Source organism: Crotalus tigris, unplaced genomic scaffold (assembly GCF_016545835.1).
Source record: "Crotalus tigris isolate CLP2741 ecotype Arizona unplaced genomic scaffold, ASM1654583v1 scf7180000023639.2272817, whole genome shotgun sequence".
Taxonomy (NCBI): Eukaryota; Metazoa; Chordata; class Lepidosauria; order Squamata; family Viperidae; genus Crotalus; species Crotalus tigris.
The window spans coordinates 1,299,950-1,318,986 of NW_024100096.1; the positions used below are offsets into that span (position 1 = coordinate 1,299,950).

At 34.4% G+C, this 19,037-nt stretch overlaps 1 protein-coding gene across 1 annotated transcript in view; it reads right to left on the bottom strand.

Moving 5' to 3' along the window:
- Positions 1 to 3,191: 3,191 nt before the first annotated feature.
- The window catches only part of SEL1L2 (SEL1L2 adaptor subunit of ERAD E3 ligase), a 58,378-nt gene continuing 42,532 nt past the window's right edge, over positions 3,192 to 19,037 (bottom strand). Inside the window, exons 6-20 of the mRNA XM_039320464.1 lie at positions 17,276 to 17,329; positions 17,133 to 17,192; positions 16,963 to 17,044; positions 14,729 to 14,883; positions 13,168 to 13,224; positions 12,307 to 12,375; positions 12,045 to 12,118; positions 11,592 to 11,652; positions 11,243 to 11,330; positions 10,981 to 11,129; positions 9,229 to 9,394; positions 9,068 to 9,142; positions 6,468 to 6,637; positions 5,290 to 5,418; positions 3,192 to 3,311 (exon numbers count right to left, since the gene is read on the bottom strand). Coding sequence (XP_039176398.1) covers positions 3,192 to 3,311; positions 5,290 to 5,418; positions 6,468 to 6,637; positions 9,068 to 9,142; positions 9,229 to 9,394; positions 10,981 to 11,129; positions 11,243 to 11,330; positions 11,592 to 11,652; positions 12,045 to 12,118; positions 12,307 to 12,375; positions 13,168 to 13,224; positions 14,729 to 14,883; positions 16,963 to 17,044; positions 17,133 to 17,192; positions 17,276 to 17,329 — 1,509 coding nt within the window. The remainder of the gene's footprint in view (positions 3,312 to 5,289; positions 5,419 to 6,467; positions 6,638 to 9,067; positions 9,143 to 9,228; positions 9,395 to 10,980; positions 11,130 to 11,242; positions 11,331 to 11,591; positions 11,653 to 12,044; positions 12,119 to 12,306; positions 12,376 to 13,167; positions 13,225 to 14,728; positions 14,884 to 16,962; positions 17,045 to 17,132; positions 17,193 to 17,275; positions 17,330 to 19,037) is intronic.

Genomic DNA, 19,037 nt, shown 5'->3' on the forward strand with positions numbered 1-19,037 from the left:
TGAGTTGACCTTTGTTTTCCACCATCTAGTAGATTATCAATATCAGATTAAACTTGAATAGTTTTTGGTCTTGCCTAAGGATTTCAGTCATTGATACAAAATGTTCAGGCTACTTGTTGAAAAAACAAAAAGAAAGAAGTCAGTTTATCTCTCTTGGTACTCTGAGGCATAAGCTGTTCACTTTTGCAACTTTTCAGAAATGGTAGATTTCTTCTTTGACACTACAAAACTGTCTCTACATAATTTCAAATGGATTTTTTTTTCCAGCTACTAGACAAGTTGTTCATCTACGTTTTATATTTTGTTTAATTAACCCAATTGCCAGGGATTGCACAATGTACTGAACTGCAAACTAGATGATCTTGTTTTAACCTAAAATGTGTGGAACTGAGCCCATGGAAGAAAATCTAGGAAGATAGAATCTGTACCTGATGACTGGGATAATGTGGTATAGTCAGGAGGATGAGATCTGTTTAGTGCTGACTCAGCATGATGATGAATCCTGTCAACGGTTCATATCATCTGGTTTACTTGACCCAGTTTTGGATTAGCAGCAACGCTCCAGGAATTCAGCAAGAATATTTTCTTTCCTACTTAGTGGATTAAATCTTACCGTTGAATTTCAGGACCAGAGTATTTTTAACTTTATAGACTAAAATAAACTTAAAGAGGTACTTTCAAAAGACAAGTCATTTAATTTCAGTATTTGAAAGATATTTCTGCCAAAGAAATTGGAAGACATAAGTTAAACACTCATATAAGAAGATATTGCATAAATATCTTTTTTTTAAAAAAAAAAAACAAGTTTTATTAGTTTTTTCATTTTACAAACAAGTGCTTAAGAATCAACGTGGTGGCAGGGTAATCAATTGTCCAAAAATAAAGTCATACACATATAGTTCAGATTAAACTATTAGAAACCCCCTCTCTATTCCCTCTAGTAATATATTATATTCAAGTTAATGTATTTCAATACAACTAAGTCACTCAAAACAATAATCAATAACATTTCATCTAAATGAGTCCAAATCCTGTGTTAAGCTTTACTATTTCAATTGCTATATTCCATATTGCTAATATAAATACATAATTAACACTTCAGGTATCTCTCCATTCCCTTTTTCCTTGACATAATCAATAATCGTTTATTAATATCATTTCTTCTTTTTTCTTATTCTTCTTCCATTACAAAATAACTATCATTTCTAATAGCAAAAATATTAATTCAAAAAAGAAAAGAGAAAGAAAACAAAAATCAAAAACAAGACAAAAAAGAAAAAAATACCTTTCTATTCTATTATACTTTATAATCTATCAATCCCTCAATATCTGTGTCAAACTCCTTTAACCCCCTTCCAAAATTGCTATATCCACAACAAACATGTTAATACATAGACAAACATCTTCTTATTAAATTCAAATCTTTAATTAATTTTTATTCAATCTAACATCTTATTTAACTGTCTTAAACCATAAATCAATCCATATCAATAAGCCTTTTAAGCCCATTATATAGAACCTTGAGTCACAGTCTTAAATCTTATTCTAGCTTTCTTTTTATGCCAGATAGGTTTCCATAACAACGCCTCTATATCAATAAACAAGTCACTTTTTGTGCCTTGTAGTATCCTTTGGGTCAAACAAAAGCACCCCCTTTTCTGTTTTAGATATCTAGCTCCTTTATAAATAATCCCTTGTTGTTTTAAAAAGTCAAGCCTCCACATTTGAAACTGTTGAATAACAGACTCAGTTATGTTCGACTTTGTAGTTAATAGTTGCTTATCCAAGCTACCATGGTTCTCGGTTAGTTGAGCTTGTCTATCCATTTCTGTTCATTTTGGAATTGTAAGTGGTTTAATTACAGTTCTTTTTGGTTCCTCAGAGATCACATCAGAATGCGTATGAAGTAAAGTGGAATCTTCTTTAATCTTAGTTGGTTCTGCTTCTGTTGTTTTTTGGTCTATAGAATGTTCAGATAGAGTCTGGGGGTCAATTTGTAGATTCAAAACAGAATTTCTGTTTTTTATTGCTGTCGTACACTCTTTTATTTGCAAACATATTTGATCAGTAGCTTCATAAAGTTTTTCCAGTATAAGTTTATAGTCAAGTTGAACATAGGGTTTCTCCATTTCAAAAATAATTAGAAACAGTTGTATCTTTTAGTAGAGGCTGTGTTCAATGAACATTTAATCAGTATCCACCCTCACAAATGCAGCTGTTAAGTTTCTTTGTCCTTTCCCTTTTATGGTAATCTGAAGGTCAAAGTCAGTCTCACCATCGGAAAAAGAAACAGTTGCAATTTTGGCTTTTTCCACAAGGTGTCCTCAGTAAAATATAAAATCTCCTCCCAGACACCAGGAATAACGTTAACAAGATCAGAAAACACACAAAAAAGGAGAATTCTTCAGATGTAGACTAAGTCCAGTAGTAGATTTAATATTAAAAAAAATTTCCAAGACCCCAAAGTGAATAAAAAAAATAGAAAAAAGTCACTTTAAATTAATTCAGTCCATTTAAGCTTCTTTTCCCACACTCACAAACGCCGCTTTCTTAGAGCAGGGAAATAATTTCAAAAGTGCTTTTTACAGGCACGAAAGAGAAAGGAGAACCAAGAGAGGGGGAAAAAAAATCTCACCCAGCTCAGCCACAGTGGTTCCTGCGCTTAGATGTTCTTCTGACTTCTGGTTACAGCGGCAAAGTGAACGGCCATTTTACTGGCCGGTCTTTCCACCGTTGGCTCAAGGGAGCAATCTCGGGCCATGGAAGAAGCTGCCGCTCTCCCACGGACGATGAGGACCTCCTCAACAGTAGCCGCCCCTGTAGGGTGGCTTTTCAACCCTATTAAGGGTCTACCGGCAGCGGAGAATCAGCTGGCGAAGAGAGCAGTCTCCTTGCACAGCTGCAAGTGCTGCGATCAGGAACCGGAAGTCGCAGGTAAATATCTTGATAAAATTTTATGAAGATGTATTTGTGCCAAATACCTAAAGAAGGAAAAGCCTCACCTTGTGTTTGAATCATGTGGCTTTCAAACAAAAGTTCTGAATATACTTCAGTTTGTACAGCAGGATAGAAAGAGGAGACTGACACCATTAAAGTCTTTCAGTATGCTTTAATTTCTTTATTAAGCAAAGGCTTTAGATAATTAAAATTTAAAATCAGCTTAGATAATCAAAAATATGAACTAATACTATTCAGTTTGGCTGATTGGTCATTAAAAATATCACTAATGCAAACAGGAATATAATCATAAACAGATCCCAACGTACTTTTAACAAACTATCAAATGCTGTCAGTTTCCAGACTGCAGTAAGCTGTTGAAGAGAAGGAAAGAAAAACCTTTTATATATGTGTACAAAAAGTGCTTCATGGATATCTTTTGTACTAAAATCTGTCCCCTTCCCCCTTTGGCTACAAGAACTTTACTGGTGCTGTGGAAACCTATCAAGATATATTTCTGACTGGTTAACTGGTTAAATGCAATATTTTGCTGAGAATATATATTCCTGCTGGCCTCAGTAAGTCTTCCTTTTGTGTAAATCATGCGAGGATTACAAAGTAATATCTTTCCAGAAGCATTTTAATACCTCCGTATTGCCCTTGGCTGCACTGATTTAGATGTTCTAGAATTTATTCTTAATTTGCCTCAAAACTATCTGCAAAGTATACTCATTTTTTGTTGCTTTCACTAAAAACCTGTCTGCAATTTCATATTTTTATTAGACTGCGGCAACTTTTTATTTGTAGAGTTTTCCCTTGTTTTTTCTTTCAAGTGCCTGCTCTCTTCCATTATTATGTATATAGCATAATAATGGAATAATAATAATGGAATTTTTCATACTGACTCTGCCCATCCCCTGAGCATTCTCATTTCGACTATATTCGAGCACTTTTGAAGTGCATCACCCTTTTACTTTGTATGCACCATCACCAACAGTTAGTGGCTGTTCCTTTCTGTGCTGCAAAGGAACTGTCACATCTTGGGCAGTAGGAAAGGACCTCTTCTGCAAGACCTCCCCACCCACCCATTTCCAGGAGGGAAAGATCAATATACATAACAGATTGATGTATGGACCACTCCAATGACTCCACAAATATATTTCTGTTACTGACTTAGCATAATACAAAATCATGGTTTGTTAAACCATGCTTACGAATGTTGCACAATGCACTAGATAAATCATGGTCTACAAACAAATCTACGCATGAAATACAGATAGGAAATGTGTTAAAGTCAATTTTTGCAATATGAATTTGACAATATTCTCTCCCCCTGTAATCATTTTTATATTCTGTGTAATTTGCCACTGACATTGACATCATCCTCTGTGCTTTCATGTACCAACCATCTTTCTTGAAGTTATTGCTTATGCCCGGAACAATCTTCATTTCTTTGTTTTCCTTTAACACCCTAAATTTATTTATTTATTAAAGGTGTTAATGAATTGTTAAAGCCTTGCTTGATCCTTCATGTGATCCCTTTCAGTTTAATCTAATATAAATGCCAACTTCCTTGCTTGCCTTTCTTTTATTGGGCATCTAACAGAAACAGTAAAGGCATCTTTGCTTGTTGTTTTGACAACAATCTGACACATTGGCTTAACATTAAACAATAATGTCTAACAGTCTATCAAGTCTTTATATTGTGAGTAATCTAATGTACTAGCAAGAGAGGCCATATTGATATTAAAAACTAGTATACATATTTCCTGAATGTGGTTCAGTGATTTTTTTTATTAGTAAACAATGAAATTCTGCTAGTATGAGTAGGTGGTAATACAGTAATCATACAGCCACAGCCATACAGATTTGGAATGCAGTTTTCTTGAGCTTTTGCTGTCCTAGTATACATAGGAAAGGTTTTCGCCTATTTGTAGGTTTCAGTTTGGTTTTTACACATGTTCAACACAGCTGGTGGATGTTTGCATATATACCAAATACCTTTTTGAGATTATCTGCAGTTTTGTTATCTGCGGTGGCAATATTATTTGCAGTATATCTCAGTTTTGACATTTAACATTTAAAATAACCAGCATCACTTGTTTAATAGCAACCTAGCTTTAAAAACCACACGTATTATAAATGTAAAGCAACAGCTGTTTCATAAAGAAAGTATTCTGGAACAGCTAAGGCTATTAGATCTGGACTTCAATGATCTGGACAGTCACTAAATGACATCAAAATATACAAAAAAAACAAACAGCTAAATCCAATATTTCTCTGGAGTTTTTATCTGACGGTCATACAGCTAACATTATTAGAACAGACTGAGTTTATATAAATCAGACTTACATTGAGAAGTGGCAGATATGTAAGTACGTGCATAGTCTCGAGTTTTACATATGCTAGGAACACTGGCATGACAGCATCTGGGGTGGTTTCAGCTGCCAAGTCATACCATCTTCTAGCTAAATGTATATCCTAAACATAAAAAAATAATTTCTAAAAATAGCTATTTGCTTTGGTAAAATACAGCTACTGGAAACTGCAACTAATCTTAGTCAGGTTTACCTCTATATAGACATATGCATGTATTTTCTAGAAAGAACATAAGTGTAGAACTTTTTTAGAGTCATTTTGCTTGAATGTCCTGAAGAGACAGTATTGGATATGAACCAAAGATCTTAAGATGTTTCATGTTGAAAAATATTAGACAGCAGAAGGTTCTAGTTATGAATCATTAATTACTTGGATTCTATTGTTATTTTCTAGACATGGCTTAGATAAAGAAATCAAGAGCCAAAGCCCTACAATTGATATTCTCATGTGTGTGATGGCTTTCCCATTGCTAATGTCCATTCTTTACAATCTCAGGACACAACATAAAGATTCCTGTCTGGGAGGGGAAAAAAAGGCTTCTGCACAGAATGAAACACTATACTCAGGCAACACATTTTAGGCATCATGAAAAAGCCTTGGATTGTAAGTCACTGTAGTGCCAGGAATGGGCTAAAATAACTTGTCCAGTCTGGATATGATGCCTATTCACTTGCAGAGTAGGCTGTAAAATGTTGTGGGCTGGTCTTAAGCCTTTTCTCAACTAGCGCTCTTCCAAAATATTGGATATATTAGTCTATAGTTTCCATAATTCCCAGCTAACATGCCCAAAAAGTGCTGGGTGAAAATGATGGAGATCAGAGTTCAATACATTAGTGGGGGAAGGGTTTTTCTGAATTTTCAGTTCTCCATGACAAAAGAAAACTAATTTGTACTCTACAATCTACTAATTTGTATTTTATAACTGAACTAGCAGATGACATGGTCCACTTATTTCTTAATGCTTTACACATTCTTTAGTCAACAACATTTACATTAACATTTAACTTAGAAAAATAGCCATTTGGTTTTCAACTGATTAAAGCTCATCCTATTGCATTAGAAATTGTTTTGTTTTGTATTAATTAACTAGAATGTTTACAATAAATATTAACATTAGTGTTTGAAACAACCTCAGAGCTATATTACTTTACCTGGGAAACACCTAAACTATGTTCATGCATGTATGCCAGATTGAACATGGCTTCAGCGTTGAGTTGATTTGCAGCAAAAGTATAATAAGTTACTGCTAAAGCATAATCTTTTGTTGTTCCAAAGCCATAGAAGTAATAATCTCCAATTTTAACTCTGGCAAATTCATTACCTGTAAAACAAATACATGGAAGGGATAAAGCTGATGGTGGTGGTGGTGGTGATGGTGATGATGATTTTATTGTGTATCCTACACATTGTCTATAGTCTTGAAATGATGACAATAAGCTTTTCAGAATCATAATTTTCCACTATCTTTTGAAGAATCTTGGGAAAGTACAAACATATATCCTACATGGGTATTTTAAAGTATTTATATTCTACCTTTCTATCTACAGGAGGTTTGAAGACAGCTAAAGACATACAACAAACACTTAAAATATAAAACAGTGAATATCTTCATAATGATCCCTAAGAGCTTGTGTAAAGAAACAAAAAAAGGGACTGAGTCTATTTCCTGGCTATCAGTGTATTTCATGGTTTGGAAGCAACTTAGGGAAGAAGTTCTCTGCAATGTGCCAACAAAGAGGCCTCAGAATCAGAAGGTGAGAACCAGTTTAAGGTTGCCTGCTGATTTTATAATCTTAATGGTTTCTTATCAAGATGGACTTTTTGATAGGGAGTAGAATTGACTTACTGTCTCTCCTTGTATAAAATTCAATTCCATTTAAATCCGTAAAGTCCTCAAACATCTTATTTGATTTCTGAAAATGTTAGGCATTCCATAATAAAACTTTCAAAGCAGCTGATGGCAGAGTAATTAAATTATATTTATGTTGTAAACTTTCAACAGAATTTGCCCATTACATGAAAAATAATCTATTTCATAAAGTACAACTCTTTTAATCTATACGATAGTTTTGATCAGTAACTAGATAGAATTCAACTCATTTATGTAAAGGAGACCATATTTTACCATTTGCAATTCACAGAATCTACATTGAGTGAACAGGAGATTTTATCTATTTTATAAAGAGAAATTATTCAGTTGTTATCATCCAGCATTACTCTATTTTATGATCAAACTCTAAAGCAATATTATTAATATAAAACCTATTAGCCAGAGAACATTGGTAAAATGTTCTAACCCATTGGGGGGGGGGAAATGAACTCTGTAATAGAAATGTAATGAGTTCCTTACTTTGAGCTGGACATCTCTTGATTACATGGAAAGAACCATGAAATCTCTTGGCAATAATGTGGAAGTGGTTTACCATCTCCTTCTTCCAAACAGGCTATAAATTAAGTCTAAGAGAGTTTGGCAGGTTGATAGCACTTGTCTGCTTAACTTCTACAAAAACTAGTCACCATCAGGGCACAGAAAAGGAAGAGACATACTGTAGTTGCTTGTACTTGAGCAGGAATTAAAGGTACATAGCTAAGTCTTCACTCTCCCGTGAGTTTATTTCTGTGCTCTGAACACTCACAAAGAGGCAGATCAAGGAACTGAACAAATAACTTTATTTAACAAACAAAACATTCTTTTTTTCTGATAGAATGAAATGACTTGCATAAAATAACAATAAAATAAAGCAGTTTAAAGCTGTTAAGGCTATCTTCTCCATACTAAAAACAAAATGGGAAGCAATAAGAAAGTCATTAAGTGAAAATTGACTGGTACTGTGTTTTTTTCCCCCTGAACTGATTTCAACCGTTGGTTAAAATGGTATAAACATGAAAATAGGCCAAACAAAAACAAACAAAAAGAAGCAAAGAACAAACCCCAAATAGTATATTGTTGGTTTTTAATACTGTCTTCTTTTTCTTCTTGCTGGATTTTGTTTTCATTTAATTGTTATCTATAAGCAGCCTAGACTCACTACAGAGTTGGGCAGACTCAAAATAGAAACAGACAAACATAACATTTAATATAAAATGAGTGTCTAAGAAAATGCCATCTTAATATTTTAGTGTGGTCTGCATACTCTATACCCAAGAAACATACTACATGTTTCTTTGGGATGGCTTTACATAATAACATAACAACATAAGAGTACAAAAAACGAATAGGGAACTGGAGGCTAAAGCATATAAAGAACGGTTGCTGGAATTGGATATATCTAGTTTGATGAAAGACTAAACGTGAGGGAGAGTATTCCAATATCTCAGGGGCATGATAGTAGTATTCCAATATCTCAGGGGCTGCCACAAGAAGAGGGAGTCAAGCTATTCTCCAAAGCATCTGAAGGCAGGACAAGAAGCAATGGGTGGAAACTAATCAGGGAGAGAAGCAACCTAGAACTATGGAGAAATTTCCTGACAGAACAATTGATCAGTGGAACAATCTGCCTCCAGAAATTGTGAATGCTCACTGGAGGTTTTAAAGAAGAGATTGGACAACCATTTGTCTGAAAAGGTATAAAACAAAAACAACAACTGTTGTTTCCTGCCTGAGCAGGGGGTTGGACTAGAAGACCTCCAAGTCTTCTAGTCCAACTCTGTTATTCTGTATTCTGTAATCGTTTCTTGCTACTTAGCTGTAAAAGCACAAAGAGAGGAAATTATGTTAATAAAAGAAGATTGCTTTTAACTCTGTTCATACCTTGACTTGCAGCTTGCTTCCATAAGAGAAGAGCCAATGGGTACACTTGATTTTTATGTAGAAGTTTAACTTTTTCTGTAACAAAATTGTGGCATCACACATCTTAAGGCAGTCCATCTATTGCAGAATGCAAGAATGAGCTTAATAGGATTTTCCCTTACCAGATTCCATGATGTAAGCTGAATTAACCTGAGCTTCTTCATAGCCCATTTCAGCTAGATAGGCATATTGAACAAGAGATGAATCTACATTACCAGACTGGTAAGCAAAGTATGCTGTCCGAAACATTTCTGACCATTCTCCTAGCTCACATACAGTTTTATAAAGCTGAGGAGCACAAAGAAATCTATTAAAAACCAGCAAATTTCGTATCTCCTGTTTTGATTAACAAATTTCATGTTTATGTACTACCTTTCTTGAGATCGAATAAAAGGTATACACCCCACTTTACAAATAGTTATAATGAAAAAAAAAGAATGATGATCTGTTGGAAGTGATACACTGGAAGTGTAGATTTGAGTGAAGGTGTCTCTGTGTCAGTCCTTCAAGGTAGTTCAGACAAGAAACACCAACCATGAATATAGGATATTAACATTACCTTTATTGTAAGGTAATGTTGCATGTCTGAAAGCACCCCTCCTCTCTCCCTCACGTTTAGTCTTTCAAAAACTAGGGAAGGGTCTCTTCTGAGATGCTTTCTCCATCCCCAGATTCAGATTTTGTTTATCAGGTCATCAGATCAGTTCTTCCTATCTCCCAAATTCATTCAAACGTACAATTACTACTACTCTCATCACTACACAGCACTGAAAAACTAAAGTTAAAAAAGGCTTGCTTTTGATACCGAGCCATGGTGGTGCAGTGGTTAGAATGCAATACTGCAGGCTAACTTACTGCTCACTCCAGGAGTTTGATTATGAACGGTTCAAGATTGACTCAGCCTTCCATCCTTCCGAATTCAATAAAGTGAGGACCCAGACTGTTGGGGGCAATATGCTGACTCTGTAAACCACTTAGAAAAGGCTGTAAAGCACTGTGAAGTGGTATATAAGTCTAAGTGCTATTTCTATAGTTAGTTTTATATTAGCTACTTTTAAAAAATACTAACAATATTATGTGATATAACATTGAATAAATTATGACTAACACAGATCAATGGAAGTTCAATACAACTAAGCCCCCCCCCCCAAAAAAAAACATGACTATACAACTTAAGATGACTATACAACTTAAGCAGAATTACACCATAGTGGCTTTAAAAAGGAAGAGTCATCTTCCAGGTAGTGAGTGACCAACCATTATCTGTTCTCAGGAGAGGAAAAAAAATATGTCACTGCATGAACTGAACGTTACTCTTCAAAAGAAAAACTACAAGTACTGCCAATAGATATTCTCTCAAATAATATTTCAGTCCAGTAGCAGAGTCTTCCCACCCTCAAATGAGAATTGTGGAGGTGATAAAGGAAGCAGCTTAAAAATAGATGTCCCTTCCTATAGTACGCCTATAAAGGAGATCTGTGCAAGTTGGAAGTCACCTAATGGGACTTATTTTCAAATGCAGATGCACAATGTAAATATCTTTACCCTGATTTCTATAGTCTTTGGTGTTCCTGTTCCTGAACAGTGCATTAGATACCATAGAACAATTCAAGACAGAACATTTCAGGATTAAATTTGGAAGGAAGGATTCTCCCTACATCCACAAGTATCTTCCAGCTATTTGGATCCTGTTACAATAATCTCATTTTGTTGATGGTGTTTATTCAAATAATCGTATGTAAGTGAGATCCCTCCCCCCTCCCTCCAGTACCAACTGATACAGGACAGTAAGAGGATAATATGACAGCAGCTGTTGATTCAATTACTTGTAAGGATATTGTGATTATCTTAAGCAGATGGTTGCAGCTACTTACTTCCACTGCATTTTGACATGATTTAAACACTCCAGTTCCTTCAGCATACATCTGAGCCAAATAGTATATTGCAAGGAGATGGTCATTTTCAAATGCCAAGTAAAAATATTTGTAAGCAAGTTTAAAATCTCTTCTCACTCCTAAACCATCTGAAACAAAATTTAATTTGGGACTTTGGGATTTTCAGTAGGAAAGAGGGAGGGAGGGAGGGAGGAAGGAAGGAAGGAAGATGGATGAATGAATGGATGGATTTAGGACTTACTGTAATACATGACTCCTAGCTGAAATTGGGCATTGTTATATCCTTTCTCAGCTGCTTTTTGAAAGTACCGAAAAGCTTCAGTGTAATTCTGAAAAGTAAATAAATTTTGATGATTCAAAGCAGAGTTGTAATTCTTCTCTAGTTTTTTATTGCTTCATCAGGGCCTCAAAAATTATTTAATGCTAAATTATTAGAAAACAGGATTCAATCCTACATTCGAAGTCTGCGCTTGCTGACAGTTTTTGAACTCTTTTGGGATATTACCCTACATTAGATTGAACTTTTTTCCCCATGATTTTACTCATTAATATGTAGGATATGAAAAAGGCCTAATGAAATTAAGACTTACCAGTGGGACACCTCTCCCTTTTAAATAAAGGATACCAAGCCCCCAGAGTCCAACAGAATTACTCTAAAGAATATGAGAGATAGTTCCACTTAGATGTATCAGTAATCTTCATCAATAAAACTGACAAGTACTAAGTGATGGTTCATATTTCTACTTCCACAATATTTGCCTTGATGAATATCGATCCATTTCTGGTCCAAAAGCATCAGATTTAATCTCAGTATTATTTTTATCCATATGTATTATGTATGTCCTATATGATTATTGGTATGGTATTATATGTTCAACTGTGTGCTCACTGTATCAGTATAGAAGTGCTACACTTACATACAATTCCATATTTTTCTTTCTTACTATGCAAGACTCGCTAGCTAAATTAAATAAACATTTCTACAAGTTCCTTGAAATCCATGCAAAGTCCAAGCAAAAAATATTTTAAAATTAGTACATTACTTTTCTGCTGCCTTGGTGAAGAACTTCAAAGCAGTAACATTATTCTGAGTCACAGTACTTCCATATAAATACATCTGCATATATTAAAAGGACACAGTTTAGCTGATGGATATATAATACCTTAGCAAAAATTCCCCAAGAAACTGTTATGCGCTGTTCCTTTTTTTTTTCCTCTGTATTTTGTAGCTGACCTAGTTTTATTTACAGGAAGGAATAGAAAATAATATGAGCCCAAAGTGATCTCAGGAAACAAAATATGTACCTTTCCAATGAATGCCATCCCAGCTGCATTCCCTGCATTTGCTGCTTTTAGGAAGTAGTAGAAAGCTTTCTGATGAAAAATAGCAAGGAAAAGTTAGCATTTCTATAACAATGTAATTTCTAATTTGGGTTTTTAGGGTTTTTAAAATTATTATTTCATATACAAAGGGAAAGATAAAAAAGGGGGAATGAGAAAGTAAAAGAAAAATAAAAAAAGTTCTTGAAAACAATGTATCTTCTCTGGCAGTGTTTTTTAATTATTTATCAAAAAGTACTGCAAGATCAGAATAATCCCACACTGATTCTAAAACTGACAATACTGTAATTCAGTGGCTTCAGATTTTGGTAATGCACTTGGATCTGTTCGTGAAATTAAGAGAGTTGGGATTTGGTTCTGAGATTATTATTTTTTTCTCTCCCAATTTTAGGAAATCCAGTTTCCTTTTGAAAAACTCAACTTGAAACGTGATGGGAAAATAAAAGCCCAATGTTTCCTAGCATTTAAATCTGAGGTGGGATCCAAAAGAGAAGCTAAGCTTTATTCTGCTCAGATAATGTTGATGAAATTCCCACATAGCCATCATTTCTCATTACTATTGTACTTCATTTGAAAAAAAATTAGCATCAACCTTTCAACTGCATTTGGAACATACAAGAATTTAAAAGAACCTGTATACATGTTTGCTGCATTTTAACTACTATCCATTAAAAATGGGTAACCAGGATAGCCTTTAGATGGGAGTTCTTGGAGTTTTAATGTATCATTAGGATACTGGGATTAAAAAAGCATCTTTTTTAAACATATTGAAAATTGAGAATTGTGCATATTAATGAATGTTAATGGAAATCTGAATATACATACAGCATGGTCTTTTTCTAGTCCTTTTCTTCCCTTAAAATGCAGCTCTCCAAGATACATCTGGGAAAAATGAATTGTTGGCATGTAAAGTGAATGAACTACATCAAATGGCAAAAGAATAAGATCTTGGAGAACTGTATGGAAATATGGTATCTCCATAGCAATTATATCCTGCAAGTATACTAAGTAATCTCTTCATGGATCATTACCTTGTAAAATTTGAAGGGCTTTACAAAGTCCAATGACATTATGAAGTACATAAGTAGAAAGGCTTACTCTGGGAAAAAAAATACCTATAATGGGCAGGTCACAGACAAAGTATCAGGTTAAATATTCTCCCCTGAGAAGCAAATATCAATTCACTCCAGTTTACTGCCAAGACAGCCAAATTGATATTTTGATATAATTCTGAATAAATGGAACAAATTGATATAATTCTGAATAAATGGAGTGGCCATCATAACTAGCATATGAGTGTTAAAGATAATGTCCAGACACAAGCCCTAAAGAAAAAAAAAACTCATGGAAAAGTGAAGAAACCAAAAAGAATTATCACAAAAAAGAAGCCAAAAGCACTACTATGTATGAAAGTATGCTCCCCCAAACTTGGAAAGTTAAATGTGCTGTAGAAAACACTTTTAATCATAAAGCTGCAGAGATTGATGAAATATCAGCAGAATTGGTTAAAGCCTTGCAAAATGTTATTGGTAGTGCTGTTGTTAACTAGGCAGATTTTCGCATGGGAAAATCAGAGCTGGTTTTGCTTCTTCAGTTTTGAGATGTGTACTCAATAAAGATTTATCTTTTATGGCATTTCAAAGCCTTGAAGACTCCTTGATTTTGAGTTTGTCAATCAGACAGTTGACATAAGGACAGTGTTGAGCAGCAATTCTATTTCAGATGGTGTTTTTCCATACTGCTTCAGATCATCCATATAAAGGAGGGATAGTCTGGCAGATGTTTTTGATGTTTGATAGCCATGGCCTGATTTATTTAGTAGTGTTGAAAGAGGAGTGGAATGACAAATAGTAGCAGTGATAGTGAATCTCGAAATATTCCTCTCTTGATATTAACGTCTCCCAGCTCTCTCACCATTGACCTGCAACATGTGATCAGTCTGTGCCATCTTCTAGCAGCAGTTAACCAGGTGGTCACTGTTTCTTCAGCTTCTTTGCATAGGCAGCACTTATTATTGCTGTCTTCTTAATTCTGGGTTTGTATGTATTTTTTGTTTATTATTATGGATCATCGCACAGTCAGCCAGATGTTCAGACTGGATTTGGCATTTTGTCTACCTATTGAGTCCTTACCAAGGATCTGGGATAGGCAGATGTGGATGTTTGATGGTATTACAGATATCGTTGCAAGATGGAAGCAGTTATTATTATTATTATTGTTGTTGTTGTATCTGTCTGTCTGTCTGTCTGTCTGTCTGTCTGTCTGTATTGTGCAAACCCAGCCCATTAGATTGGTTGTGAATTCAGAAAGTGTGTTAATGCCAAAACCAAGTTAAGATCTTATGTGAAGCAAGCCAGGAGGAAGAAATTTAGGAAAATTCTCTTACCTGTATTTGTGTGTTTCCTCTTTCAGCCAAAAACTTAAAGTATTGATATAAATCCCAGTCTAAGAATTCTTCATTAATAGTCAGCTTTTCTGATCTTTCCATCAGTCTCACTCTTTCAACTGGTATGTCTTCATTTTTTTCTAATTCATTAGCTACTATTGATAACAATAATAATAACTTACATTATCAAAACAGCTACTATAGTTTATAAGATTTAAACATTATAAAATTATCCTTCAGGTGACAGAGAAAATGAACAACTGTTACAGATTTAGTAAAACAAATGGAAGAGACAAAATAGACAACACTTTGGAAATCAGATGCTTTATTATCAGCTTCAATACAATAGATGCAGTGGAAGATGTTATATCACACATTTAATTCCAAGTAGATTAGCACAAATAGCCTGTAGTTATTCATCAAAATGTTGGATGGGTTGCAATCAGAAAAGAAATATGTGATGGAAGTTGAAAGGGGATGCCATATTGGAAGACAATATTCAAAGAATTATAACTAAACAAAAAGTAGAGTATGTGCCACAGTTACATATTTTTGAGAGTGATGATTTAAAGTAAACAAAAATGTCCAGTTGCCTGATAGTGAGATGGGTAGGGAAGAAAGAAGAAAGAAAAGAAAAGAATAGAAAAGAAAGAAAGAAAGAAAGAAAGAAAGAAAGAAAGAAAGAAAGAAAGAAAGAAATTATATTCTTATTCCAGTTGCAAAATTGAGAATATCTGAATAATCTATCATTGGATAATTAGCCTGCAAAAAAATTGCTTTTATGGAAAAAGTGACTGATAAAACTTGAATACTGACTATGGAAGGGGATGAATCACATTTTAGTCAAATCTGGAAAGATTATATAAATTAGGATTTCTATTAATAAACTGAATGCTATGTATGTTTCTGCTGTTATCTTGTTGTCTTTTCTTCCTTTATTTATTTATTTATTTAAATTTATTGCAGATTATTAAAAGAGTGTGCAAAATATAATATTATATTTAAAATACTAAAAATATATTTTTAAAGAAAATGGAAGGTGTATGACTGGAAAATGGGTACTGTGATCCTAAACATTTGCCCATCAAAAACATGCAAGTAAAATGGAGTTAAATCAAAAATTATCCAGAGTGGATTTAAAAATATATATATTTATTTTATCTATTTTATCTATTAACATTATTTTACATTGCTTGTCACATAGTTTGCACAAGAACTGATATAATACAATTTCTTTAGTACTTTTTATGTTTTCTGTTATGGAAATGCTTATATAGATTGACATTCATGTCTCAGTAGAAAAAGCTGTATATAAAATGGCAGGATTCAAATCACATCTCTTTTCCTTTATTCCCTGTTGCTTGGCCTGTTACCTTAGTTTCTCCATGCAGAGAGTAAACAGTGATCTGGCTACCTTGGTAGAAACCAAATTTCTTTTTTTCACTTCTAACCTTGAGCAGGAGATCGTTTGGGACAATTTTGTGGCTCAGTTGAGTTTCTACCCATTTCAGCAAGCAGGAGGGGAACGGCCACATCAACAATACACTGGTTAATACAGTTTTGATTTGATTATTACTTCTCAGTTAATGCACTGCTTTCAACAAATGCCCACACATTTCTCATTAACTGTCAGATAGGCTGTTTCGCAGAACAGAGGGATCCATCATTATAATGAGCACCTCAGGACTGTAATGTTGGGTGTGTCCAGATGTAGAACCTCAAATTGTAGCCTTTGTTTTGAAGGCAAGCTTCATGTTCCTAGACTCCTACCAAAAAAGCAAAGTCATAGGTAGTGGGGTTCATATATCTGAAAACACAAGATATTCTTGCTATAATGTGGAGGAAGGTTTCTGCCCTCTGCACACTCAGAGAACCAACGGACTGTGTACCAGGATCCCTAAATTCTATTTACAGGTTTTAAGGACTGAAGTTTATGTAGATTACCGTTGTGCCCTTAGTAGAATCTTTTTAGTTTTTGCAAAAGTTTTTTTTAACTGCTCTGCTCAAGGACATTTCAGAAGTAAGAATTTTTCCATTTTTCTTTGTGTACTTATGACTGCCTTTACACACCACTTTGTATTCCAAATAAATGGATCCTAATGTTTTTTTTGAGAATTTTCCCCTTTTATATTGTGTAAAGTGAGGGATTCCCCCCCCCATTTTTTCTAAAAAAAGGTCTTAAACTACTATACATTTTAAATCAACTGTACATTCAACATACCAAGAGCACTCACCAAACTTTGCAACTTTCTTATAGTTAGTTAATGCTGCTTCACAATTCTTTGGGACATTGATTCCTAACCAGTAACGATAACCCTAAAAAAAGAAAAGAAAAATCAAAATTATTTTCCTTATTATTTAGGAATTTAGAACTTGAAATAATTGAAACATATGTTTTACAAACCATGATCATCCGAGATACAAGATTTCCTCCAATACTAGCAAATGTGTAATATACGAGTGCCTAAGGAAAAAAAAATCATGCTAGAAATATATTTTGAATGCCATTTTAGACCAGATTTAACAGGCCAGAGCGTTTCCTTTTACCTTTGCCTGATTATGTTCCACTCCTATTCCATATGATGACAAGAATCCTAATGCCTATAGAACCAAAAGAACAACAACAAAAAGTCTCTTTACCAACTTAACAAAATTTGTTAAATTAAAATCTTTATGATAAAGTTACCTTGATGTGGTTTTATTAACATTTCCTGCAATGATTAGCTTCTATTTACTCCTGAATAAAGAATGAATTGGCATATTTACCTTAACTTACTATGGTGAGATTTAGGGAAGGTCTTTGCACAGTAAAACTCTATTATATTATTTCTGTCTAAACGCTTCTCCATTCAAGTGATTTTACTATAAATTCTGGGGTCCTAAAAACTACACGAAAGTTTGAAGCTGAGATTACTTGGTCTTCCTGTTGATAAAGAATAATATTACAGTGATCCTGGGCACACAACCATTTGTATTTGTAACTGTGTAGACTGCTCCATATTTCATGCACTAGCACTAAATAGCTGGATAGCATCCTACTAAGAGTGCTGGATCAGTGCAGAAGATAGCCATCTAAGTAAAATGAATGAATGAATGAATGAATGAATGTTCATCTGTGCTAATTTCTCATTGACAATTACTCTGTGAAAAGCAACTGGTTTGCAGGGAAAGAGGAGGTTTCATAAGGAGGCCAATGAGATCACATTTCCTTTTTAAAGTTGATCAGGGAAAGAATAAGCAATTTGCCTACCACTACTTGGGATCAGGTGTATCCAAATTTCTCAGGTGTCCTAATTTATATCATGTTGAATCTGAAAGAGGAGACAACCTGCTCAGTAATATATGAAGGATAAGCTAAAAAAAGTAAGAGTAGCTTTGCCAGTTGAAGAGGAAGCTAAAGAAAACCATACAAATAGTAATAGAATAGAATAGAATAAAAACGTTATGGTCACTTTAAATGTACACTAATCAGCATATATTAAAATGAAATTTCATTGCATTCAGCTCTCAAAAAATACCATTATGCATATACCCCCCCCACACACATATGACACAGAGAAATGTCACAATCTATTTCGAATGTACTGTATAACAAAGTATTGAGATGAACTTTTGATATTGACCAAATACTTATTTTCCACCATAATTTGCAAATAAATTCTTTCCAAATCAGACAATGTGATTGTCTGGATTTGTTTTCTCATTTTGTCTCTCATAGTTGAGGTCTACCTATGATGACAATTACAGGCCTCTCTCATCTTTTTAAGTGGGAGAACTTGCACAATTGGTGGCTGACTAAATACTTTTTGCCCCACTGTATAAGCAGTATCCTGAATAATGAATAAAATCATTTTGCTACAGACAAAAAGTGTGAGAAAATTAGTAGGCATAAGGTCTTCCCCCACCCATAAAGCCAACGAAATAAATACTTCTTTTTCAACATAAAAACTGGCAAAAAATCCTGATTTCTCATTCCAGAGCTCATGACTTGGAATCATGGATGTTATATGAAAATAGTTTCCAATTGGGTGTTCAGGAAACAGTTTGAATAGGGGACCAATTATCTAGAGAGGCAGTGGATTCTCCTTCCCTGTAGATGTTCTAATGCAGTGATGGCAAACCTTTTAGAGACCGTGTGTCCAAACTGCAACCCAAAACCCACTTATGTATCATTGGGTGCCAGGTGGGCATGACCCATTGGGTGGGTGTGGCCAATTGGGTGGGTGTGGCTGCGGTGGTAATGGCAGACTGGGTGGGACTAAAAAGTTCAATCAATTTCAACTTTGTGAGATTTTTTTTCCCGCGAGAA